We start from the raw sequence: 26,784 nt of genomic DNA, 5'->3' as shown, positions 1-26,784 counted from the left end.
CTGATTATCAATAATTATCAAAAAAGTTGAAATTTGGACTCACGGTCGCTAAGGGGTGCCAAAACGTTAAAAAAGAGCGGGCCATTTTTACTAAAATGGCTATAACGGCCAAAGGAAATGAGATATTTTCACCAAACTCGGTACACATGTGTATGAGCTCAATCTGAGGTCACAGTAAAAAAAAAAAAAAACGTGTTTGGCCACTTGGTGGCGCTATAACAGGAAAAAAAACATGAAAACAGCTCTTAACTATGCAACCGTTAGTCTGATTGAGTTGAAAATCGGCATGCAGTGTCTTTGTTCAAGGTAAAATGACTGTCTACGAGGACTTTGGCACATCTAAAAAAACATGGCCGCCATTGGCCAATGAATTTTGAGCACCTATTAGACAAGGTTAATGGAGACCGATCGGCACAAAACTCGGTGGGCCTGTTTGACTCCTGGCCCTAGAGGTCTGTGAGAAATTTGAAACAAATTGGACACCGAGTGGTGCTAACGAGTTTTACGCCTCAGTAATCACAGAGTTTCACACATATGCATATCTTGTTAGATCTCCTCATTCTGAACAACTTTGCCTCAAGAACCACTGCTGTCAATCAAATTGTTTATTAAATATTCACGATTATGTAAAAAACCTACTTTTGTGGACTAGTCCTAGGTTTTTTGCTCAACCTCAATAAAACCAATACAGTACAATTCTCTGGACTCTCTAGGTCAATAATTATCAACAAAAAAAAATGTTGAACTTTATCTTTTGGGTAGCTATAACAGTGTCATTTAGAAAATTTGTAAACCACTTGAACCCTGTTAACTGCTGCTCACAGCTATATTATTAATGTGTATTTATTATTCTAAGTAGTATTAAAGGAAATATTAAGAGTGGAAACAGGAAATCAGATGGGAAAAATAGTGGGACAAAACGCAGATTCGAACTGCAGTCGCTAGGACAACAGTACACAATCATGCACCGTCTTTACAACCCACACGACTGCAGTGACATCTGTTGGTTAGTTTGTCGTATATTTCTGTGGTTCCACCACACTATTGGGGTGTAAATAGCTGCACTGTGTGACAAATGCTATTTACACCGGGCCGCAAATAGTCACTCAGTTTTTACTTTTTTTAGCGTAGTTTGTTTTTCTGAATTTTTTGCAGTTTATTATTATGTAGTAACACACTGACAGTGATTGATGTATGTCGCCATGAAACAGAGTACGTCCCCTTGAACTCCGATCACAAGTGGTCACAGGAGATGCATTTAAGCGCCCAGGTGTCAACAGTGAAGTGTCTCACCTGAACATGTGATATCAGATCTGAGAGGCATCTTAAAACCATGTGTAAACGGGGTCTTTAAGTCTTCATGTTGGCTTTGGGTTGTTACAACCGTGTATAACAATCCATTTTCAAGTGAGTTGCATATTTGTGTAGTTCCAAAAGGTTGGTATATTAGGTTTATATCTGTAACAGTTAAAGGAAGAGCAAGGAAGAGGCAGGAACCGGCTGAACAGTCAACGTAAAGTTTAATGTAAAACTCAACTTAAATCAACATAAAACAAAAGACGAACACACACACGTAGTGTGGCCGTGTGCGTCTCTCTCTCTCTCTCCTGAACTGGCGTCTTTGGCTCCCCTTTATCTCGCTCTCCCGCTGATCATCTGATTCAGCGCTGGCTGTGCACCCTCACGGCCCAGCCATGCCCTAATCCTCGCCACAATATCATTTGATAATATAAACAAAAGTGAACCGTAAAATATACAGGAAGCAAAATGACATCCCGTAATGTCTGAAACATGGTCACCGTATTTTTTACAGGGAATTTCTGGCAACCACAGCAGCTGGTATTTTACTGTAAATGTAAGATTTTTTTTTGTTTTACATTTAAAAATGACACTTTAATGAGAAACCATATATTCTTCCTTAGTCAACACAGATCTGAATAATAAATATATATCTCTGTGTATTTAAGCATTTAAACATCATCTCTGATCCTGGGTGAGTATTTACACAGATTATTATGTTTTTGGACACAGTGATTGTGTGGATATAAAACAGCTCTGCTCAGGTCTACTACTAGTCATTATCAGACAGTCAGTTAATGACACATTTTGCTTGTTTGTTATTTGAGCATCATACCGTATATTCAGCTACTCCATCATGACAAAGCAGGCTCCCTCAAAATAACGTGCATGAGAGACGTAGTTGAAGGAAAAGTGCAACGATTCATATTTTCTTTAGTCAAATCTTTAGAAATGTGTTTAAAAAATGCTAAACACTTCGTTGGAAACCCAGTGACTGGCTCAACAGCTACTGGGTTGACTGATTTAACAGCTTTCAATAGTATAATAGTAATGCTAGTGTAACTGTAGGGCAAAAGCACCTTGAAATTCCCTCAGAGGAATATGACAAGACATTAATGAGTTAATGAAATGCTGGAGGAAAGAGACCAGCAGATAACAGGACTGAAGGGTGAAGAAGAGAGGTGGCGAGATAAACAGGGGGCAAGATGAGACTACGCCTCATACTGTAGGAGTATGTGTGTGCTTGCTGACCGTGCAGTGTGTGTGTTGTTGCAGCAATGTGGGCATGTCTCCTCCAATGGGCATCTGTTTGTTCAGCTCTTCATCTTTCACACTGATCCAGCAGCTTAACTCCTCCAACACTGACAACAGCCTGTTCCAACGCTCTGCACTGGCATCCAGATGAGCCCTGCACACACACACACACACACACACACACACAAACACAGGATATCAACTTATTTTCAGTCTAAATTCACCTCCTGCACTCAGCACTTACAAACCTCTTCAACGCTTGTGTGAGCCCATCTGTGTGTGTGTATTTGTTAATGGAGGTGTCAGTTGACTTTGTAATTACAAGTGTTGTCTAATTAGTGCCTAATGAGAATTAGTTCCCACCACTGCACAATTTAACAAGAGAACAGAAACATGTCTCCATATGTCTCTACTACTGACTCTTTTCCTTTGACCTTATCAGCCCCATAAGTAAAGCACATTCAGTATGAGCTGTGGAGGAACACTCATTAAGTTTTTGTTTATGTTTCGCTTGATCTCCTACAAGGTATTTACACTTGGTCACTTCGTGCATTTTTGCTGAACCAAAATATAAATCTGAACCTCCGGTGGTTGTTTCAGACGTATTCTATTCGTAACTCGGTCAAGTGTAAATGCATCTGTCTGTTCAATCCACATATGCAAACTTTACTGCGCCCAAACAACGCTACGTCAGCATAGGGGAAATGCGAAACATAACAGCTGCTACTGAGTATTTGCATACGGCTTGTGTCGCGAAATACATTATAACAAATATAAGTAACAGATGCATGTTGTAGGAGAGACAGAACTTTCTTCTTCATTTATTTAATGCAGATCGCTAAAGAAATCGAAAATAAACACTGACAATGCGCACAGCTGACGTGCGTGGACATATTTTACCTACAACAAGTGGTAAAATACAGTGCACAAAATCACATAAAGGCAGCATAAAAGTAATCCAAATGACTCCAGTGGTTAAATCTATTTCTTCAAAAACGATATTATAAGTGTGGGTGAGAAACAGATCAATACTGAAGTTCTTTATTACTATAAATTCTACTCCCTGCCCAGTAGGTGGTGACATGCACAAAGAATGCGAATCACGAAATACAAAAGAAGAATGTGAAAGTTAAAAGTGTAGATTTAAAAGTAAAGAAATGACTTATACATTGTTCTGTTTCTCACCCACACCTAATATATCACTTCAGAAGACATGGATTTAACCATTAGAGTCTTATGAATTCCTTTTATGCTGCCTTTGCGTGCTTATTTGAGCTTCAAAATTCTGGTCACTATACACTTGCATTGTACAGAGCTACAGAGCTGAAATATTCTTCTAAAAATCTTCATTTGTGTTCAGCAGAAGAAAAAGTCATACACATCAGGGATGGCATGAGGCTGAGTAAATGATGAGAGAATTTTCATTCCTGGGTGAACTATCCCTTTAAAAAGAGATGAGAATCATGTCCCCATCTGTCTCAACCAGTGACTGAAGTTTTCATGGGCTTCATGTGACCTTATTAACATCATGACTAAAACATGTTCAGTATGAGTAGTGAGCGTGTGTGTGACTGACCGTATGTTGGCTGATTTGGCTTTGAGGTCGTTCCAGCGCTGGTTCATGTCGTCCAGTCTCTGCTGCAGGAACACTGCCTCCTCTGAGCTGCCCAGAGCTTTCACCATCTTCATCTTATTCCCTTCCACACTCCTGAACACATCATTATGAGCCTCAATCTCTGCCTGGATGTCCTACAGAGAGAGAAAGAGAGAGATTGCACTTTTATCACCTTTATTATGTGACTTTGTTACAAGGGAAGATAAATAAATCAACATAGACAGACAGAAACATTTCCACACCTTCCCCAATGAAAGAAAGGCACAAATAAAAATGTCAGTCTGACAATGAAACTCTCCACACACATACACATGCACCTGCAAGTCTAACTGTCGATTAATCACATCAGACGTGAAACCACGTATGAAGTCATTGAGCCGAGGAAATAGTATACAATCTAGTCCACACAAATATTTGTTTCACTAGGACATATACTGTGTGTGTACTGTGTTGTGTATATATAAATATATATATATACAGGTGCATCTCAATAAATTAGAATGTTGTGGAAAAGTTCATTTATTTCAGTAATTCAACTCAAATTGTGAAACTCGTGTATTAAATAAGTTCAATGCACACAGACTGAAGTAGTTTAAGTCTTTGGTTCTTTTAATTGTGATGATTTTGGCTCACATTTAACAAAAACCCACCAATTCACTATCTCAAAAAATTAGAATACATCATAAGACCAATAAAAAAAAACATTTTTAGTGAATTGTTGGCCTTCTGGAAAGTATGTTCATTTACTGTATATGTACTCAATACTTGGTAGGGGCCCCCTTTGCTTTAATTACTGCCTCAATTCGGCGTGGCATGGAGGTGATCAGTTTGTGGCACTGCTGAGGTGGTATGGAAGCCCAGGTTTCTTTGACAGTGGCCTTCAGCTCATCTGCATTTTTTGGTCTCTTGTTTCTCATTTTCCTCTTGACAATACCCCATAGATTCTCTATGGGGTTCAGGTCTGGTGAGTTTGCTGGCCAGTCAAGCACACCAACACCATGGTCATTTAACCAACTTTTGGTGCTTTTGGCAGTGTGGGCAAGTGCCAAATCCTGCTGGAAAATGAAATCAGCATCTTTAAAAAGCTGGTCAGCAGAAGGAAGCATGAAGTGCTCCAAAATTTCTTGGTAAATGGGTGCAGTGACTTTGGTTTTCAAAAAACACAATGGACCAACACCAGCAGATGATATTGCACCCCAAATCATCACAGACTGTGGAAACTTAACACTGGACTTCAAGCAACTTGGGCTATGAGCTTCTCCACCCTTCCTCCAGACTCTAGGACCTTGGTTTCCAAATGAAATACAAAACTTGCTCTCATCTGAAAAGAGGACTTTGGACCACTGGGCAACAGTCCAGTTCTTCTTCTCCTTAGCCCAGGTAAGACGCCTCTGACATTGTCTGTGGTTCAGGAGTGGCTTAACAAGAGGAATACGACAACTGTAGCCAAATTCCTTGACACATCTGTGTGTGGTGGCTCTTGATGCCTTGACCCCAGCCTCAATCCATTCCTTGTGAAGTTCACCCAAATTCTTGAATCGATTTTGCTTGACAATCCTCATAAGGCTGCGGTTCTCTCGGTTGGTTGTGCATCTTTTTCTTCCACACTTTTTCCTTCCACTCAACTTTCTGTTAACATGCTTGGATACAGCACTCTGTGAACAGCCAGCTTCTTTGGCAATGAATGTTTGTGGCTTACCCTCCAAGTGAAGGGTGTCAGTGATTGTCTTCTGGACAAATGTCAGATCAGCAGTCTTCCCCATGATTGTGTAGCCTAGTGAACCAAACTGAGAGACCATTTTGAAGGCTCAAGAAACTTTTGCAGGTGTTTTGAGTTGATTAGCTGATTGGCATGTCACCATATTCTAATTTTTTGAGATAGTGAATTGGTGGGTTTTTGCTAAATGTGAGCCAAAATCATCACAATTAAAAGAACCAAAGACTTAAACTACTTCAGTCTGTGTGCATTGAATTTATTTAATACACAAGTTTCACAATTTGAGTTGAATTACTGAAATAAATGAACTTTTCCACGACATTCTAATTTATTGAGATGCACCTGTATATATATATATATATACACACACATATACATACACACACACAGTTGAAGTCAGAAGTTTACATACATATACATATACAAATACATTTAAAGTCAGTTTTTCACAATTCCTGGCATTTAATCGTAGAAAACATTCCCTGTCTTAGGTCAGTTAGGATCACTACTTCATTTTAAGAATGTGAAATGTCAGAATAATAGTAGAGAGAATTATTTATTTCAGCTTTTATTTCTTTCATCACATTTCCAGTGGATCAGAAGTTTACATACACATTGTTAGTATTTGGTAGCATTGCCTTTAAATTGTTTAACTTGGGTCAAATGTTTTGGGTAGCCTTCCACAAGCTTCTCACAATAAGTTGCTGGAATTTTGGCCCATTCTTCCAGACAGACCTGGTGTAACTGAGTCAGGTTTGTAGGCCTCCTTGCTCGCACATGCTTTTTCAGTTCTGCCCACAAATTTTCTATCGGATTGAAGTCAGGGCTTTGTGATGGTCACTCCAATACCTTTACTTTGTTGTCCTTAAGCCATTTTGCCACAACTTTGGAGGTATGCTTGGGGTCATTGTCCATTTGGAAGACCCATTTGCAACTGAGCTTTAACTTCCTGGCTGATGTCTTGAGATGTTGCTTCAATATATCCACATCATTTTCCTTCCTCATGATGCCATCTATTTTGTGAAGTGCACCAGTCCCTCCTGTAGCAAAGCACCCCCACAACATGATGCTGCCACGCCCATGCTTCACGGCTGGGATGGTGTTCTTCTGCTTGCAAGCCTCACCCTTTTTCCTCCAAACATAACGATGGTCATTATAGCCAAACAGTTACATTTTTGTTTCATCAGACCAGAGGACATTTCTCCACAAAGTAAGATCTTTGTCCCCATGAGCACTTGCAAACTGTAGTCTGGCTTTTTATGGCAGTTTTTGGAGCAGTGGCTTCTTCCTTGCTGAGCAACTGTGGCATAGGGGGGCATGGTCATGCATCTGTCTTCGAGAGAGGGAAAGCAGTAAGGCTCATCACCTGGGCTGTAATTACTCTAACACCTGCCTCTCATTATAGTGATGGCAGAGGGAGACCTGATAAGGCTCACCAGAGTGGCAGAGGAGAGAGAGTGGCCCAGAGCAACACGGATGAGAATAAACACTCAACTGTTTGCTGTCTAGTGACTCCTCCATTGCCCACAAACTTATCCTTATCACAGCAACCTTTCAGGTTATGTCGATATAAGACTCGTTTTACTGTGGATATACAGGTGCATCTCAATAAATTAGAATGTCGTGGAAAAGTTCATTTATTTCAGTAATTCAACTCAAACTGTGAAACTCGTGTATTAAATAAATTCAATGCACACAGACTGAAGTAGTTTAAGTCTTTGGTTCTTTTAATTGTGATGATTTTGGCTCACATTTAATAAAAACCCACCAATTCACTCTCTCAACAAATTAGAATATGGTGACATGCCAATCAGCTAATCGACTCAAAACACCTGCAAAGGTTTCCTGAGCCTTCAAAATGGTCTCTCAGTTTGGTTCACTAGGCTACACAATCATGGGGAAGACTGCTGATCTGACAGTTGTCCAGAAGACAATCATTGACACCCTTCACAAGGAGGGTAAGCCACAAACATTCATTGCCAAAGAAGCTGGCTGTTCACAGAGTGCTGTATCCAAGCATGTTAACAGAAAGTTGAGTGGAAGGAAAAAGTGTGGAAGAAAAAGATGCACAACCAACCGAGAGAACCGCAGCCTTATGGGGATTGGCAAGCAAAACCGATTCAAGAATTTGGGTGAATTCACAAGGAATGGACTGAGGCTGGGGTCAAGGCATCAAGAGCCACCACACACAGACGTGTCAAGGAATTTGGCTACAGTTGTCGTATTCCTCTTGTTAAGCCACTCCTGAACCACAGACAATGTCAGAGGCGTCTTACCTGGGCTAAGGAGAAGAACTGGACTGTTGCCCAGTGGTCCAAAGTCCTCTTTTCAGATGAGAGCAAGTTTTGTATTTCATTTGGAAACCAAGGTCCTAGAGTCTGGAGGAAGGGTGGAGAAGCTCATAGCCCAAGTTGCTTGAAGTCCAGTGTTAAGTTTCCACAGTCTGTGATGATTTGGGGTGCAATGTCATCTGCTGGTGTTGGTCCATTGTGTTTTTTGAAAACCAAAGTCACAGCACCCGTTTACCAAGAAATCTTGGAGCACTTCATGCTTCCTTCTGCTGACCAGCTTTTTAAAGATGCTGATTTCATTTTCCAGCAGGATTTGGCACCTGCCCACACTGCCAAAAGCACCAAAAGTTGGTTAAATGACCATGGTGTTGGTGTGCTTGACTGGCCAGCAAACTCACCAGGAAAATGAGAAACAAGAGACCAAAAAATGCAGATGAGCTGAAGGCCACTGTCAAAGAAACCTGGGCTTCCATACCACCTCAGCAGTGCCACAAACTGATCACCTCCATGCCACACCAAATTGAGGCAGTAATTAAAGCAAAAGGAGCCCCTACCAAGTATTGAGTACATATACAGTAAATGAACATACTTTCCAGAAGGCCAACAATTCACTAAAAATGTTTTTTTTATTGGTCTTATGATGTATTCTAATTTTTTGAGATAGTGAATTGGTGGGTTTTTGTTAAATGTGAGCCAAAATCATCACAATTAAAAGAACCAAAGACTTAAACTACTTCAGTCTGTGTGCACTGAATTTATTTAATACACGAGTTTCACAATTTGAGTTGAATTACTGAAAGAAATGAACTTTTCCACGACATTCTAATTTATTGAGATGCACCTGTAGATACTTGTTTCCTCCAGCATCTTCACAAGGTCCTTTGCTGTTGTTCTGGGATTGATATGCACTTCTTGTCTAAATCACTAAGATCAAATTTTTTCCCCCATTCTGATGGTTGATGTGAACATTAACTGAAGCTCCTGACCTGTATCTGCTGGATTTTATGCACTACACTGCTGCCACATGATTGGCTGATTAGTTAATCACATGGAAGATTGTTGGTGCCACATATATACATACATACATACATACATACATACATACATAGATATATATATACACACATACACACACACACTACCGGTCAAAAGTTTTGAAACACTTACTCATTCTTTATTATCAATTTTTTTTTTTTTTTTTTCACATTTAGAATAATAGTAAGTCATCAAAACTATGGAATAACATAAATGGAACTATGGGAATTATGTTGTGACTAAACAAAATCCAAAATAAATCAAAACTGTGTTATATTTTAGCATCTTCAAAGTAGTCACCCTTTGCCTAGAATTTGCAGACATGTACTCTTGACATTTTCTCAACCAACTTCTTGAGGTATCACCCTGGGATGCTTTTTAAACAGTATTGAAGGAGTTCCCATCTATGTTGGGCACTTATTGACTGCTTTTCTTTATTATTTGGTCCAAGTAATAAATTTCAAAAACTTTTTTTTTTCTTTTTATTAAATTTTAGTTTTATAATGAATTAATAAATTAATACGGTGGCACAATTATATTATAATTATATTTAAGGGTTGCGCGGTATACCGGTACTAACGAAATATCGTGATACCAAAAAAAAGTTTAATGGTACAATATCATCATGTTGTTAATTTCGGTACCATATTAAAGTATGCTGCCATTAGCAAAATGTAATGTAATGAGAGAGTTTTGAGATTGAATCAAAGACCATTTGAAAATAATAATAAAAAAGCCTCTATATGGCCAAGTGTGATCATTAAACAGAAGGATGCCATTTAATTAAATAATATACAGTCACATGCGCTGCACGCCACAGTATAAGAGGCACCTCTCTGCCCTGTCATCTCCACACACACACAGACACACACACACACACACACACAGACACACACACAACACACTACTAATGCTTGATTTTCATGCAGTGTGTCCAATCGTATCCATCTGCAGAGTCACAGATCAGTGTGTTTAGTGTATACATGGCTGTGAACTCTCAAATTACTCTGTTGCAGCTTGGAGATTTCAGCTCGTGAGTTGCGGGAAGCTTGATATAATGAACGAACCCTTCACATACAGGAAGAACTTCAAAGATCTTTCAAAATAAAAGTCCCGCTGAAAGGAAAGCTCTATTCAACTGACTGCATGAAACTGAAGACATTAAGACAGAAAAATATTACTAATGTATAAAAGTGTAATATTCAAAGCAGTCACAATAATACTCATAGTAACAATAATATAATATTAAATGGTTATATTATTATTATTATCTGTAAGCAATATCACATAAGCAAGTGTACTGAATATAGGTAATCAGATTGTTTTCATTTATACTGTAAAGCTCTGTTGTGCATCTTTTTTAACCAAAAATAATAATATATACTGTTGAAAAGTATTATATTTTCATTTGATTAAAACTGTACAGTATGTATTTGATTAAACACAATTTGATCATAACATTTAATTAAAACCTTTAATATGGAATCCAGAAAAATTAAAACAGAAAAGGCATAATTTGTATCTGTAAGACTTTATGCAGTTCTTTTTGTCAATAATTTTCTGTGTAATTTCATCAAAAATCAGATTTTTATTTTATTTTATTTGTTGCCTAAGTATCGAGGTAACATCGATACTGAGGTACCAGGGCTGGTATGAATCGGGCATATTCATCTGTGTGAAGGACGCATGAATCAAGCCACATACAAGGTTATCCTGGAAGAAAACTTGCTTCCTTCTGCTCTGACAATGTTCCCCAACTCTGAGGATTGTTTTTTCCAGCAGGACAATACTCCATGCCACACAGCCAGGTCAATCAGTGTGTGGATGGAGGACCACCGGATCAAGACCCTGTCATGGCCAGCCCAATCTCCAGACCTGAACCCCATTGAAAACCTCTGGAATGTGATCAAGATGAAGATGGATGGCCACAACCCATCAAATAAAGCCGAGCTGCTTGAATTTTTGCACCAGGAGTGACATAAAGTCACCCAACAGCAATGTGAAAAACTGGCAGAGCTGGTAGAGACTGGTAGAGCATGAAAGCTGTGATTGAAAATCAGGGTTATTCCACCAAATATTGATTTCTGAACACTTCCTAAGTTAAAACTTTAGTATTGTGTTGTTTAAAAATGAAGATGAACTTATTTTCTTTGCATTATTCGAGGTCTGAAAACACAGCATCTTTTTTTTGTTATTTTGACCAGTTGTCATTTTCTGCAAATAAATGCTCTAAATGACAATATTTTTATTTGGAATTTGGGAGAAATGTTGTCAGTAATTTATAGAATAAAACAAAATGTTAATTTTACTCAAACACATACCTATAAATAGTAAATCCAGAGAAACTGATCATTTTGCAGTGGTCTGTTATTTATTTTTTCCCAGAGCTGTATATGTATATGTGTATGTGTGTGTGTGTGTATATATATATATATATATATATATATATATATACACACACACACACACACACACACACACACACACACACTGTATATGCAGAGAGAGACAAACAGATACATTTTGTGAAGAGAAAGTATAATGACGTTTGGGTCATGTTCAACTTGTATGCAAAGTGCTTTCCACTATTTAACAAACTCACACGTTCTCTTCCAGTCACTCCTTTAAAGATTACTCACCAGAATACTAACAAATACACAGCAGAGCTTACAGTATACTGCTCAAAGAACACACCATCACAAAATCCTTTCAGGCATATACGTCAAATATATTGTGTTGAATGTCATATGAGAATTCAAAGACAGTCAGTCCTCAATCACATTCAAACCAGAAAATAACAAATAAACACACAACACACACACAACTATATAAAAAAATTCAGCTGATCAGACTCAATACCTGATTTGAGTTATATGGATAAGATCATAAACATCAACACAGGCTTAAAGCTGAAACATGTAACTTTTTCTGTGTTAAAATACTTCCTCCTCTCCCAGCATTATATGTAGAGACAACAAGTCATTCATAGGTTCATTTTCTCAAACTCTACGCATTCTCTCTGGCGCTTTGAAAATCCTGTGTTTGTTTTGAGCGGCCTGCTTAGACCTGCCCCAACATTACTCGACCAATGGCGCAAGTTTGGGGTGGGACTATCTCACTGTTTGACCAATGTTAGATGAGAGGTATATTCAGAAAGCTGTTTTGAAAACCAAGTTTATTTTTGCAATTCAGTTTTGTGGCGCTAGTGTCACAGACATTACATACTTTAGCTTTAAGGTAAGTTTGCATAGCCAAACTTTAGACTATCAGTGTAAAGTCTAGTCTACTGTGAAAAAAACCCCTCTGATAGACATGTAAAGTGATCAATCACAGTTCGTTTTGATTGTATGTGCATTTAAAGGCAGTAAAATCTGAAATCATACCACAATAACAGACAAGCATAACAAAAACATATCAAATAATGGCACTGCAGTGTAAAGACAGACAAAACAAAAGAAAAACAAAACAAAAAACTTCTTTCAAAGATTTGAAGGCATTAACCTGGCAAACTTTGGCAAATCCAATGATTATTTCATCCTCAAAAGTGCTCACTCTATCAACCTGATACCTTGTAAGCTCATCTTTTTCTGGAAGACTAATAAAAACCTGGGCACCCTGACCTTGGAGAATTCGGCTGATTCACATAACACCCACACACAAACAACAACAACATAAAATCCAAATACTGCAGCCACTAGACTCAATATTTAGACTTGTGTGTGCGTGCTCCGTTTAACAGTTAGAGTAAGTCTCATTTGTGCTGTTCATTTGTTATATATTCATCTGGAAAGATTTAAAGGTGCACTCCGTAATTCTAATCCAATACACTTTTTGTAGAATTCTGCAAATATCTCCTCACAGTCTGCTAGCTGTCCGTTCTGTGGGTGGTCTGAAAAAAATCTAGTATTTGTTCACAGCCCTGGTTCTGTTAATGGGACAAAAACAAAGTGGAACAGACCGATCCACACAGCACTACTCCAGCCAATCAGCAACAGGGGATGGTTCTTGCGCGTGCACAGGATGTGGGAGCGCAGAGTGAGAGGGAAATTAATTAGAAGAGCGCCAGCAAATCTGTCTGATGCAAACTTTCTAAACTCCAAGGAGGACAAATGGCTGAGAAACAGACCAAGAGTAAAAGGTCAGCCGAATATAAACTAAAAAAGAAGAATTATGATAAGTCGAGGGCTAGGAGGCACATCAACATCGGCGAGGCTTTTCCATGGTGGAGAGACCTCCGAGAGTTAAAAGGCTTGAAGACGGATGCAGAAGTTGCTCTTTTTCTTCTCGATAGGTGGGTAACATAAATTTTGCTGTTTCACAGAACCCATATTTGCTGTTGTTGTGATGTTAGATTTAGTAGCAGGAAAGTTGGGAGTGTCTGGAGCTGGTGTGCGCAAAACCGTCTCGCGTGCATGAATTTGGGGGCAGAGCTTCCAAAGGAGCACTGAAAGAAGGGGCGTGTTTGTTTTGGCAGTTGAGTTCGAATATCAACAGTGTTTCTCAGGAATCGCTGAGTGCACCTTTAACTGAAATCCCTTCAAAACAAGACACACAAACAGACACACACACTCTCTCTCTCCTGGCAGTCTGACCTATTAAACAAGGCAATAAAAGGTTTTCTTGTAAATAAAGTTACATTTACAAAGATCTCCCAGAGCTGTCGTTCAGCATGCTCTAATTTAACTTGACTAACCCACAAACCCAAGAGACCGACAGAGAGATACAGGTTAGACTTGGAGGGGGAAAAAGTGTCATTTTAATGTTGACCTTTTCCTGTTGATTGATGGAAGTCCAACTGACTGTCCAACCACTAACACACACAGACACACACACACACCCACCCACACACACACCCCCACAGAGTGAGTAACGCACCCTGCCATATCACACTTTTACAGGTGAAAGCTGGTTTTCAAACAAGCCCTCTATTTCTTTAAAGTAGTTTAATTTAGCAGATGCTTTTATCCAAAGTGACTAACATTACACCCATTACAGGTTAATTCTCCCTGGAGGAACCTGAGGTTAAGTGTCTTCCTCAAGGACAAAATGTTGATAGTTCAACAACCAATCATTGCTAAATTCAATAATACAAATATATAAAACATTAAAAAATATTAAAACCTTTTGGTTTCCAGCCCTGATTTTTACAGAGAATGCCACTCAGGGTGTAAAATGTAAGTTCTGCCACACTAGATATTTCTTATCAGTAATGATATTGTATTCTGCAGTGAAATTATTTAGCTTCTTTTTTAGATCACTAGCAGCATCATATATGAGATGAGCCAGCCTCCAGTGAAACATCTGTCACAAAAAAGTGAAGGCATGTGTGTCCCATGTGGATTTTGGGAGGAAAAACAAAATTTTGGGCATCTCAGATAAAGTTCTGATGGTCAGTGACATTAAAACCAATCAATTATAACCATGTTGCAGAAGTTATGTTGTAGTTCCTAATAAAGTTACCAGCTAGCAGTCAAATATCTTGTTTTCTTTTCTTGTCAAAGCCAGTTTTTACTTCCATTTGTCAATAATCATGTTGAACCCTGACAACAGACCACCCTGATTCCTCCAATCCTCCATATTCAAAGAATCCAGAAAGAAACTATAAATAAAAAAAATAAAAAATACCTCCTCAAACTTCATCAGCAACTCCTGCAGGCTGAAGTTCAGACCAATCATCGTGATCTGTCTATCTATACAATGCTACATTCCAAAATGCTAAAGATGGAGATAAATCTGGGTATGGATCAGTCTCTGGAGGTCCACACACGCATAATACAGCTTATTGTATCCAGGAACATCTGTGTAAGAGCACACACACTCCACGGCTTCACCATCTGGCAGATCAGAGCAGTTTCTCGGCGTGTGTCTGAGCGTGTGCGCCGTTGTACTGTAGGTTTGTGGTAGTAGCTGCATGCTCCAATGTTCAACGGCCCACTGTGGAGGGTCTTGCTCAAGGGTCAAGCCACTTATATGGGAAGGAAGTGACCTTTTGTGTTGGTTGAAGGTCTGGGTGCTGGAGGTAGAATAGGAGGTAGGATTAAGGGTAGGTTAGGGTAAGGGCTGGGGTCAGGGGAAGTTTAGAGTTTTATCCAAATATCCAACTGTTGATCAGTGATTTGGTGGACAATTCAGCTACTAAACCCTTGCTGGTCCACTCTCTTACAAAGCCCACACACATGTAGTCTCTTACACACACACAGAAGGCGTCTTGTTCTTCCTCTAGGTTCCTGTGACCCTCGGGCAAGCGTTTGTACTCAATTACTCACGTCAAAGAGCCTCTGTGTGGGTTGTGCTGGCGGTCAGGGGAAGAGGAGCACCATGGCTGTCTGACTTGCTTTCTCTTGCAGAAAGCACGCACTCCGAGTCAGCTAACCAAGACGAACAGTGGAGACCTGAACATCTTCAAATCTACATCCAAGATTTGCAGATTAGAACCAGAAACTGATGACTTCATCACACTTCCAGCACAAACCCCAAAGTTCCTCTGCGACCAGAAATTCATTTAGATCTTCACATGTTCCACCAGCACTAGGGGTAGATCCATCCAGATGAAGGTTAAAGATTAGACTTTCCTTCTGGGCTCAAGGATCAGACGGGCAAGCTTGAGGTCCGCACAGTTTCAGAACTTCCCAAAGTTTCCCAGAAACTCTCAGATATGCCACCTTTCCTCTGTAGGTGGTGTCTCCACCTCTTCTCAAACTGTTGGCTCCCAAAGCCAACTTTTCCGCTCTCTTTCCACCCTCTCTCTCTCCTGTCTTTCCCTCCAGTGGCAGCTGTTTATTATTTTATTCAGCATCCTTTGTTTCCCCTCCTCTTTTCCTTCACTCCTCCATCCCACTCCAAACTAACACACACACCCACTTCCTGTAGGGCCCCACCACAAAAGAGAGCATACTGCAGAAAATGAAAAAAAAAGAATGTTTGACAAGAAAGAGAGGGAGGGAAAGATAGAAAGAAGAAAGTCGACTGGAAGGAAAAGTTTTATGAAGTGTCATAACAACTTGTACTGTCTGAGCATCTGTAAAGTCAGTAGCTCAGAGAGAAAGATCCAGTGAGCATATGTATTTTAACAAGATGTCTTTTAAAATATTCAAATCAATAGAAAAGCATCAGACTCTATTTTTATCGTCATACTTGTTATAAACATCCTAAAAAAAGAGCCAATGCACCAACACTCTAAATAAAAACGTCGTAAAAACTTGCTTCTAACATCCAACATGGAACATTTTAGAGACATATTGCAGAATCTGTGACCTACCGCTGCCACATATAAGTTGCAGATATTGCGACTTTTTACAGTAATATGTCTGGCAACTTGTTACAGACAATGTGACATATATTACAGCAATATTGCACCAAAACATATTGTGACACTGCAGATGCTATGACTATGGCAGTGAAATACTGCACATATTGCGGCATTACAGCTACATATTGCAAGTATTGCAATAAAGTATATTACAGTTACATATAGAAGATTCTGTATTGCAACTTATATAGCATGTAGACATATTGCACAGACATACAGAGTGACATATCGCAGATATGACTTACTGCAACATCACATTGCAGATATTGTGACATATTGCAGCATTATATATAGCAATATATTGCACATATCACGGCATTTCAGCAACATATTGCAAATAATCCAACACATTGCAGTGAAGTATTGAGTGACATATTAACAATATTGCAACTTATTGCTGCAACATATTGCAGCTATATGTATAGCAACATGTTACAGACAATGTGACTTATTGCAGCACTATATATAGTGACAAAATGCACATATTATGGTAATGCAGCCACATATTGCAAGTATTTTGACAAACTGCGACTTATTGTGTTGGCATACACACAGTATATGGCAACACGTTGTAGATTTTGCGACATACATACAGTATATAACAACAAATTGCACACATTGTGCTATACTGCAAATACATACTTGTATAGTGATGTATTGCTGAAAATGCAGAGACATGTAATACTGCAGGTATTATGACTTATTGCAGCAACATTTAAACTGATATATTGCAGGTATTCTGTCCGAACAAACTCATCAAATATACGTCTACATGATGTACATTATTGCAGGTACTGCGACAAATTGCAGTGACTTATTGCCCATTCCATTTTTCAAGACAGTTTTTCTGTCTGCATATGCGCCTTGAGTTGACTGTCCTAAAGAGGATCACAAAGCAGTCGTAGTGCGCATGCGTTGAACACGTCCGTGTGGGCTTGTGGTCAAAAGAGTATACTTTGAAAGTCTAGAGTGCTCGACTGTGCACGAGACGTAACGGCACGTGGCAAAACAACGTTTCTTGCAACTAGACCCTGATCACCATTAAGTCTTGAATCATGAAAACACTCATCAAATTTCCCGTCACGCTTCATTGCCGTCGGGTTCACATCTTCCACAATAGTCTCTTTTTTCAATCACCAATATCTCACTTTGCTATTAGATATCACCCCCAATTTATTTCTCTACGGAGCTCAGGGTACAACAGCCTCATTCAGTCCCTGTGTGTGTGTTCTGCTTTATGCCTCCTTAGAAATTCATAACGTACATATGGCCTCTTTCTCAACATGTCTAAATACATAAAAGTCAGCGTGTCCATGTGTTCCGAACTTACAAATAAAAGACCAGCCTAAAAAAAAAAAAAGCAGTAGGAAAGGCAGAAGACAATTCTGAATATTCATGAGTGATCCCTTTGAAGTGCCTTTCTTTCATTAGCACGCTTTACATAATGAATATCCAGCATGGCATGTTGAAGTCGCGCTGTGTGTGTGTGTGTGTGTGTGTGTGTGTGTGTACGCACGTCTAAACAAACCCTGCTGGATTACAATCAGATCAGGATATGAATATGTGTAACACATAATAGTTCACGAGTTAATACATGAGAAGGTTTATTTACGCAAACAAAAGTAATGCGGTTGATTACGCCAACCGAGAATCAGATCACAGCAGTAATAAACACACACTGAAATATTAGCGCTCAGCAGGGCTCAAGACGCAGGGCGTAGAATAATACACTGAACGGATTTGGGGGGAAAAAAAGAGGGTGAAAGGAGAGGACTTCCCATAAAAAGATAGAGTCTGTAAGTTCCGACAAGTCAAATGTTTATGATAATATCCGTTAAAACGGAAGTGAAGAGCATGTCTCCACCGAACACGCAAGCAAACACACACACACACACACACTTTGATTTTGTGAGCTATAATGGACCAGAATTCTTTACAGGTACTTCTGACAAACATCTGAGTCCAGACCACATCTGCAACTAACTGATAATAGTGTGTGTGTGTGTGTGTGTGTATGTGTGTGTGTACTTGGAGTGAAATTCTGGATGTTGATCAATGGAACTGTACACAGTTATGGTGCCTTTAAGGACACACAAATAAGGGAATGTTCTTTATTGAAAACAGCTACATGGAACACAACAAAATTAAAAATTAAAAATAAGTTTGCTGGTTAAAACTCCCAGATATCATTGCTTATACAAACATATCAAAACATTCATGGCTTATCCACACATAAATATTCCATATTTGCGTCATGACATCATGTCCATAAATATAGGAAAGAAGAGCCGGCTGTCATGTGTTCCGGCTGAGGACACTGTTCAGTTCAGTCACAGTCACACAGTTTAGGATGGCATCGCTGCAGTCTGGATGGATGTTTATCTGTTATCCGTTTGGCGAAGTTGTTTACCTGCTATAATGCTTGGAATTGGATACAGTATGTTGTCTGGTGGGGTAATGCTTTTATGAATCAAACATTACCCGTGTATTTACCGATAGCGATCCGTTGTCAGGGAAAGTTACTGTACATGTTTACTAATACCTATGACTTCTAAAATGGACTTCTTGTACATATTATTATCATGTTTAATAAAGTATATTTTATCCCCATTATTGCTCGTTTTATGTGTTTAGTTTACAGTGTTATTAGGCCTACAGTTTCACTTGCTTTATCAACTGCCGTGTTCATTTTTTCAGTTTTTCATTTTAGTCACAGTTTTAGTCTTTTGACGAAAATGTCCTTTAAAAACAGTCAATATTTCATCATGTCATATTGTTTTTTTTTCTCTCCCATTTTCTCCCCAATTTGGAATGCCCAATTCCCAATGCGCTCCAAGTCCTCATGTGGCGTAGTGACTCGCCTCAATCCGGGTGGCGGAGGACGAATCTCAGTTGCCTCCGAGTCTGAGACCGTCAATCCGCGCATCTTATCACATGGCTTGTTGAGCGCATTACAGCAGAGACATAGCGCATGTGGAGGCTTCACGCTATTTTCTGTGGCACCCATGCACAACTCACCACGCGCCCCACCGAGAGCGAGAACCACATTATAGTGACCACGAGGAGGTTACTCCATGTGACCCTAACCTCCCTAGCAACCGGGCCAATTTGGTTGCTTAGGAGACCTGGCTGGAATGTCATTTTAATTCATTTTAGTCAGTTTTACTCTGACAAAAATGACAAAATTTTAGTAAATGAAAATAATATCTTTTAATTGATGATGTGCAAAATGGACAAAAAAAAAAAAAAAGTGTCAAACTGTAACAGCCCAAACTTTGATCAAATATTCAAACATTTAAAAGAAAAAAAAAATGTATAAACATTTTCTAATGTAAAACTGTCAAACATACAGTATAAACAGGCCTCCTGAAATAATAATGTATAGATGGAAGTATTAGCTACTTTTAAAAAGTTAGCCTACTGTACTCTGAATTCTTCATGCTTTAGAGACTTATTAATTTTATGTGAAAGGATACATTGCGTGTAGCGTGTTTCTTATGGAAACCGCATATTCACAATGCATGACCAATGACCAAATGACCAAAACGGAAATTGCGGCCACCCCTGGCACCCCCTAGCTCCACCCCTGCAACAATACGCTTTAATAAAATCATTTAATTCATCATTTAAATTAAAATCATTTAATCGTCATGATATGCACCTTTTTTGTCTTGTCTTCATTATCGTTGGCGAAATACAAAAACCTTTTGTCAACTAATGTTTTCGTCAGTGATTTAGTTGACGAGATTAATTAAGTCAAAATAATGAAGTCTTACATTGAACTCGTATCAGCAATATCACGAGTTTCACCTCTTGGTGAATACATGGATAATACAATACAAATATTAATAGTTGATAAAACAATTGAATAATCATATTAAAATATACTTGTAACTGGTGGTGTTTCATGAGAGTCCCCTGTTCTCTATGTAAAAGCGCTTTGAGTGTAGTGTCAGAAAAGTGTACAATACATTCATTCAAAATAAGTAAATAAGAGTGTTGTTTATCTTCATAAAAGCATGTAATATTTCATTTTTAAATGTTTAATCGTATAACATAATAATATCAACATGAAAATAGCATGTTATGACTCCGGCATGTCATGATCACACAGGTGATGTCCAGGTAAGCATGAGATTCATCCACCAGTAGTAGTCAGAAGTAGTGTCGAAACAACGGACGTAAAATGTTCTTCCGTAAATTGCTTGCAGTTTTTAATTTCAACCACAGATGTCGCTAGAGAGCACAAAGTTATGTAGTGCAGCTTTAAAAGAAGTGCAGTACCGTAAACAACCTCTAATAACCTTCAACCTGACAAATGAACATGTTTGTGCAAACCAGGACTGCAGTAACTGTTAGTTTGGTAATCTAGTATTGGACATCAATGCCATGTATCACAAAAAAAGCTGAACAAATTCTGGATTCCAGGATTGGGTTTAGTTTGACAAAAAAACTCACCAAATCCAGTCAGGCTTCATTGGGGTTAAGTGGTATCAAGACGGTTGTTACCAAGTTTCTCTATCAATTTAGAGTTTGATCCCGAGGTTATGATTAACTCACGTGCGCGTTCACATGAATGAAGCAAACAGCCAATAGCAAGTGAGACAGCACGAGTCACATCTCACGAGAGAGTCAGCGGGATTTACTTCTCCGCTGAAGATGTTTATGAAAATTATGAGGACGTAAAAAAAATATGATCAAATCACATTTACACAACACGAATGCTGACTATGAAATCATGAATAATTATAATATTCACACTGCACAGAGGATCACTAGCAAATGATAAATAATTGAAAGGCAGTTACACAGCAAGAAGAAACATTGCTGCTGCTGCTGCTGCTAGAGCACGGAAATATCTGACTGTGATGAAAATATTCAAATAGATCATACATTGATGTGAAAGTAACTTTATATAGGTCCACAACAAGAACATTCAGGCTTGTAATTTATAAGTGAAATACATAATGTTCATGACATCTCTGCCAGCGAATCCTAATAAAAAGGGGTTTGGGTGGCATCCACATTGTTCTGATATATCTACAGTATATTGTGGAGTGATTACGTTTTTATATTTGAAAGTAATTCGATCATTATTGATATTGTATTAATATCTTGAAATGATATAATTATTTTAGGTTTATTTTTTCATACATATTTTATGGCCAGTGTGGGAAAATGATTGGGAAAAATTAAAGTGTCTTTAAACAAATGCAAGACTGCCAAAAGTATATATTTTTTGCTATAAATAATGATCATAAATAGCTTATTTTGTAAATTTCTAAAATTGTCTGGTTGACGTGCACTTTAAATTGGAGTGAGAGATACTGGGGGGAGTGACTGTCACTTTGCTCACAGCTGATTGGGCCAGAATCTGGATGATCTGGAACATAACCTGCCCCGGAGCAGGTTAGCCGATCAGCATATGTTACCATGGCGAGGAACCCCGTTGAAAGCCTATCCACTTTACTGGTACCACAAATTCAGAGTTTGTTAAAACCAAGTTTAAACTAAGTTAAAACTGCTTTGTGACATAGGCCACAAGTGGTGACCTCTCTCAGTAACAATATTGTATTTCATTCAAAAGTGCCAGATAAACTTGTACCAAAATATAGTTTGACTGGACACAGCCTTTGACATCAACAACAAAAGATATTGGAAGTGTTTGTGTTAAAAGTCGTCCCTTTTAACAGTCATTAAGCCTATTTATTTTGCTATCCTAACTATGCATGATTCAATGGTTAGTTGCATTTTAATATTTGTATTAGGCACCGTCTTTCCCTATGCGAACAGACCTGCAACTAATTTTGGGTCAAAACCCCCAAGTTGAGAACCACTTTTCTAGCAATGATTCTGTCAATCAATCAATCAATATTTTTATGCTTGGCAACAAAAGGTTCATTTGTTATTTTCTGTTTGAATAATGCATTTTTCTTTTCTCATTTCTTTGTAGAGCATCCTGAAGGTGAAGAAAAAGCATGCATACAGTACAAATCTGAAAAGTCCTTCGGTTTTTAAACTACTATTCTTGCTTGTTCCTCGTGCCAGTTTGTCTGAAGAAAAATCTTTTATATGGTATACAGCAATCCAAAGAATTCATCATAACTGAAAAGACCTTCCAGCTTTATAATGCGCCTCTAAGTACTTCTGTCTCACTCTACACATCATAAATACCTATTGCAGACACCATGTTTTAGAAAACAATTGAAACTAAACTATTTAAACGATCATTGTAGTGCATGTAAGACAGCACCGCACTGATGTTCCTCATTCTAGATAGGTCTTTTTGTAAACTCGAAGGAGAAAATGTCTGCAATAAATTTAGCCAGAACTGCTTAACATAGAGACATCGTTTAAACTTAGTTTTGTTTATAATATCAGGTGTGCAATACTGTTGATTAGAGCATGAAAATCTCCCATTGACCATACACAATCTAATTGTCAGTGTTGTAACATTTGCAAATTGAATGGTAACTGGTCTTCTTATATCTTCTTGCATACTGAATTGTGATGAGTCTTGCGTATATTTACCATTATAATATTGCATGCATTTAATAGGTGTGGGAGAGAAACAGATCCAAATTTAAGTGCTTTTTTTTTTTTTTTACTATAAATCTCCACTTTCACAACTGAAAATGAAAGTTAAAGTGTCAGTTTAGAGTAAAAAAGGACTTAAATTTGTTTCTGTTTCTTACCCACACCTTTTATATCGCTTCTGAAGAGATGATTTAACCACTGGAGTCTTGTGGATTACTTTCATGTTTCCTTTTTGTAATTTTTGGAGTTTCAAATTTCTGGTCACCATTCATTTGAATAGTACAGACATACAGAGTTGAAATATTCTTTTAAAAATCTTTGTTTCTGTTCTGCAGAAGAAAAAGTCATACACATTTGGGATGGCATGAGGGTGAGTAAATGATGTGAGATTTTTCATTTTTGGGTGAACTATTCCTTTAAAGTACATCAGAAACAATTAACCAGGCAAAGCAAACACTGTTCCCACAGGTTCTTATAATATTAGCTGGGCGATAGCCGTAGCTTATCACACAGTATGTGTGTTACTTCTTTTGTATGAAATGTTGTGCTTGAAAAGTGTGCTTGTGCTTCCTTTCTTCAACACATAATCCATTTGCTTTGATATTTGTTATTTATTGCACTGGCTTTATATGTATAAACAGTATATTTAAATGTGGCTTTAATGACCAAGTATTTAAGGGGCCACTAGAGCTTCTCTAATAGGGTTTGTGTTGTGAGAAAACCTGACTTCTGAATGTTGTTGCTTATGTGCTCAACTACCATTTACATTTTACTGTGGAATGTTCCTAAACTTTGGATAAGTTAGTGTTTATTTCTGGAAGCAATGTTTTCCGTTGCATCATTCCAAGGATGAATATTGTAATCAATAATATTTCGCAATCACACAACTTGAGGTGCTGTTTAATATTAACACATTCATGTATGCTACCGATCAAAAGTTTGAAAACACGACTGAATTTACTGTATGCTGTAAATTATTTTGATCCTTTTGTACACAGATATACTGTAAATTGTGCCTATATATACATTTATTTACCAAACCTAAAACTTTGATTATGTACTTATTTTTTTTATAAATAAATGGATGTGTTGGAGCAGATAATGAATGATAAGAAGCCAGCAAGTGTCCAGAATATATAGGAACTCCTTCAATATCATTTAAAGAAGCATCTCAGGATCCAACACATGAAGTTTGTTGAGAGAATGACCAGAGCGTGCAGAGCTGTAATACAGACAGCGTGACTACTTTGAAGCTTTTTTTTTTCTTTAAGTTTTGATGACTATACTACAATTCAGAAATGCAAAACAATAATAATAATAATAAAAAGTAATAATAATAAAGTAGGCGTGTCCAAACTTTTGACTCTGGTACTCTTTGTGCACATACACATTTTTTTGTCAGATTTACAGACATTTGTTTCTCTGGCAGTGAGTCTAAAAGAACATCTGTTTTTTCTGCGGTCTTCCCTCTCTGATTTCCAAACCTCTGGATTCCCTCATTCTGCAGGTCTGATGATTTCTGGGCCTCTATCATCCTGCCATCATAACGGTGCATTCCTCAGTAATAGCTCACCCCTCCCTGCAGTAGAGGCTTATCAGCCCAATGTGACTTCCTCTTTAACTCTCAACGTACACACACACACACACAAACACACACACCCGCTCAATCCACATAAAACACATGCTACTGTCTGTGACAACAATCAATTGATGTTAAATCAACTAATGTTTGCCGTCACGGTTATGCCACTTCATTAAATTATTTATACTGAGAGGAAGCGAGTAACCATTTACCATGGTAAACAAGTATCACCAAAATGCCTTCGTTACAACACTTATTGTTACTACTGTAAAATCCAGGGTTCCCACACTTTTTAACCAATACATTTCCATGATTTTTCCAGTCGCCCGTAATTATAGGATATACATTTTTAATAACCTTTTCATTGTGATCACACTCACAAAAAACAATTTCCAACTGATTTCACACTTTAGAGCTGAGTGTAAAATATATTTTTAACTCCAGCTGGTCTGGTATAAATTGGCTATATTGAGTGTGAATGTTGTCCATTCCAAAACTTGTTCAAAACTGGTTCCGGTTCCGGTGCCGGTGGTTTCAGTAGTCGGTACTGATCACGGTTCTCGATACCAATTTCGATACCACAGCAAAAATGTGCACCAAAAGCTCAACAACTTTCCTTCAGGTGTAAGGACTGGGCCTAGAAGATCCTGAGCAAAACATCATGTCTAAATCAAACTTCTGGGCGGATTCTGTCTGGAGTCACAAGAGTGAGGTCTCAGAATCAGGGTTGAGTCAGTCTGCTAACTACATTCATAATATGTCCAGAGAGAAGCACGTTTCATACTTTCCTGATCTTCACAAACACAGCAAATCCACCAGCAGGCCTCGTTTCAAACCTAAAGCAGGTGTTGTGGGAAAAGAGGCTTTTCCAAAACATTCCATAGAAAGTTTCCATGGGAACATTTGCACCCATACTTTTCCACATAAACAAATGATTATGCTGTAAAACAGGAGACATGCTCTGGAACATACTTAGGAGTTTTGCTGCTTGATCAGTTAAGTTAATTAAAATGAGTAAATTCAACAAGTCTTGAACATTTTGTACTAATTTGCATCTAGTAGGCATAACTAAATGAACTGAAGTTCAAATAACAAGACCAGAATGAACCAGTTCGTACTTTTAAAAGCTTCATTGAATTATGTCAATTTTTTTCCCCTCAATTTAACATCACTTTAGATGATTAAATCAACTGCTATCCTCTAAGAACACTGAAAACTGTCCTGATCACTGTATTAGAAGAAAAACACGGTAGCTATTGTAAAGATTAAAAAAACAAAAACAAAAAAAACATACAAGCTCTCGTGGGAGCACATGGGTGACGCACTGCTTGTTTCTATAGCCAATCAGAAGAAACAGAGTGTTTCCACGACGACCAGAAGAGCATTTAAGATTCTTTCTCTTTCAAAGGGGAAAAGGGCGGAGATAAGAGAAAAAACTGTACGCCAACACCTCCTAGATATCACAGACAGAGAGAGAGAGAGAGAGAGAGAGAGAGAGTTTGACAGGAGGTGAGGAGGACGGTCAAATCAAACTAGAGCGGCTAAATTTGGGCTTGGAGATCAAGTTGATCAAACAGACTGATGGAAACTGCCGCGAAACACAATCACTGGTTCTCTGCACTCATTCATAGCCAGCCAAACTCATTCCCCACGTCTCAGTGTGTGAGTGCTCAGCTGCAGTGTTATGCATTAGTAAGTGCTGATGTATGATTTCTGCCCTCAGACACATTCATCGTAGCAAACCTGCTGTTAAACTTGCTTAATATCATCATTTAGATGAGCTTGAGAGAGAATCTTTTTTTTTTTTTTCAAAAAATTAAAAATGAAACTTTGTTCATTTTTAACATTTCTGAATTAGAGAGATATAATTATAAATATATAGAGAGAGATGTTATCAATAGTGCTGAACTTCAGCATGTTACTCTGGAATCTCTGGATTGCTTTATACCAATTGCGAATCACACTGCAGTTGACAAGGACTGTACCACAGACCATGGAACTCTGATGTCAAATGGACTATAGGGAACTATCTTAAGCGCAGTCCTACGTGATTCACCATACACGCAAAGTCAGTGGGCATGGTCATGAAGTTTTGGTATATTCATGCAAGTAAAGACTTTCATGCTAAGTCTAAAAGCAAGTGGG

General features: G+C 38.3%; 1 protein-coding gene across 7 annotated transcripts in view; it reads right to left on the bottom strand.

Annotated features, from left to right (window-relative positions):
* The window catches only part of LOC127418870 (utrophin-like), a 333,951-nt gene that overhangs the window by 119,818 nt on the left and 187,349 nt on the right, over positions 1–26,784 (bottom strand). For all 7 annotated transcript variants that reach the window (XM_051659723.1, XM_051659719.1, XM_051659722.1 and 4 more), the window contains 2 exons: positions 4,130–4,302; positions 2,551–2,707 (listed from right to left, as the gene is read on the bottom strand). In XM_051659723.1, the coding sequence (XP_051515683.1) occupies positions 2,551–2,707; positions 4,130–4,302 (330 nt within the window). The remainder of the gene's footprint in view (positions 1–2,550; positions 2,708–4,129; positions 4,303–26,784) is intronic.

Source organism: Myxocyprinus asiaticus, chromosome 28, assembly GCF_019703515.2.
Source record: "Myxocyprinus asiaticus isolate MX2 ecotype Aquarium Trade chromosome 28, UBuf_Myxa_2, whole genome shotgun sequence".
Lineage (NCBI taxonomy): Eukaryota > Metazoa > Chordata > Actinopteri > Cypriniformes > Catostomidae > Myxocyprinus > Myxocyprinus asiaticus.
The sequence above is the reverse complement of the archived record's forward strand: the minus strand, read 5'-3'. Positions and strand labels throughout refer to the sequence as shown.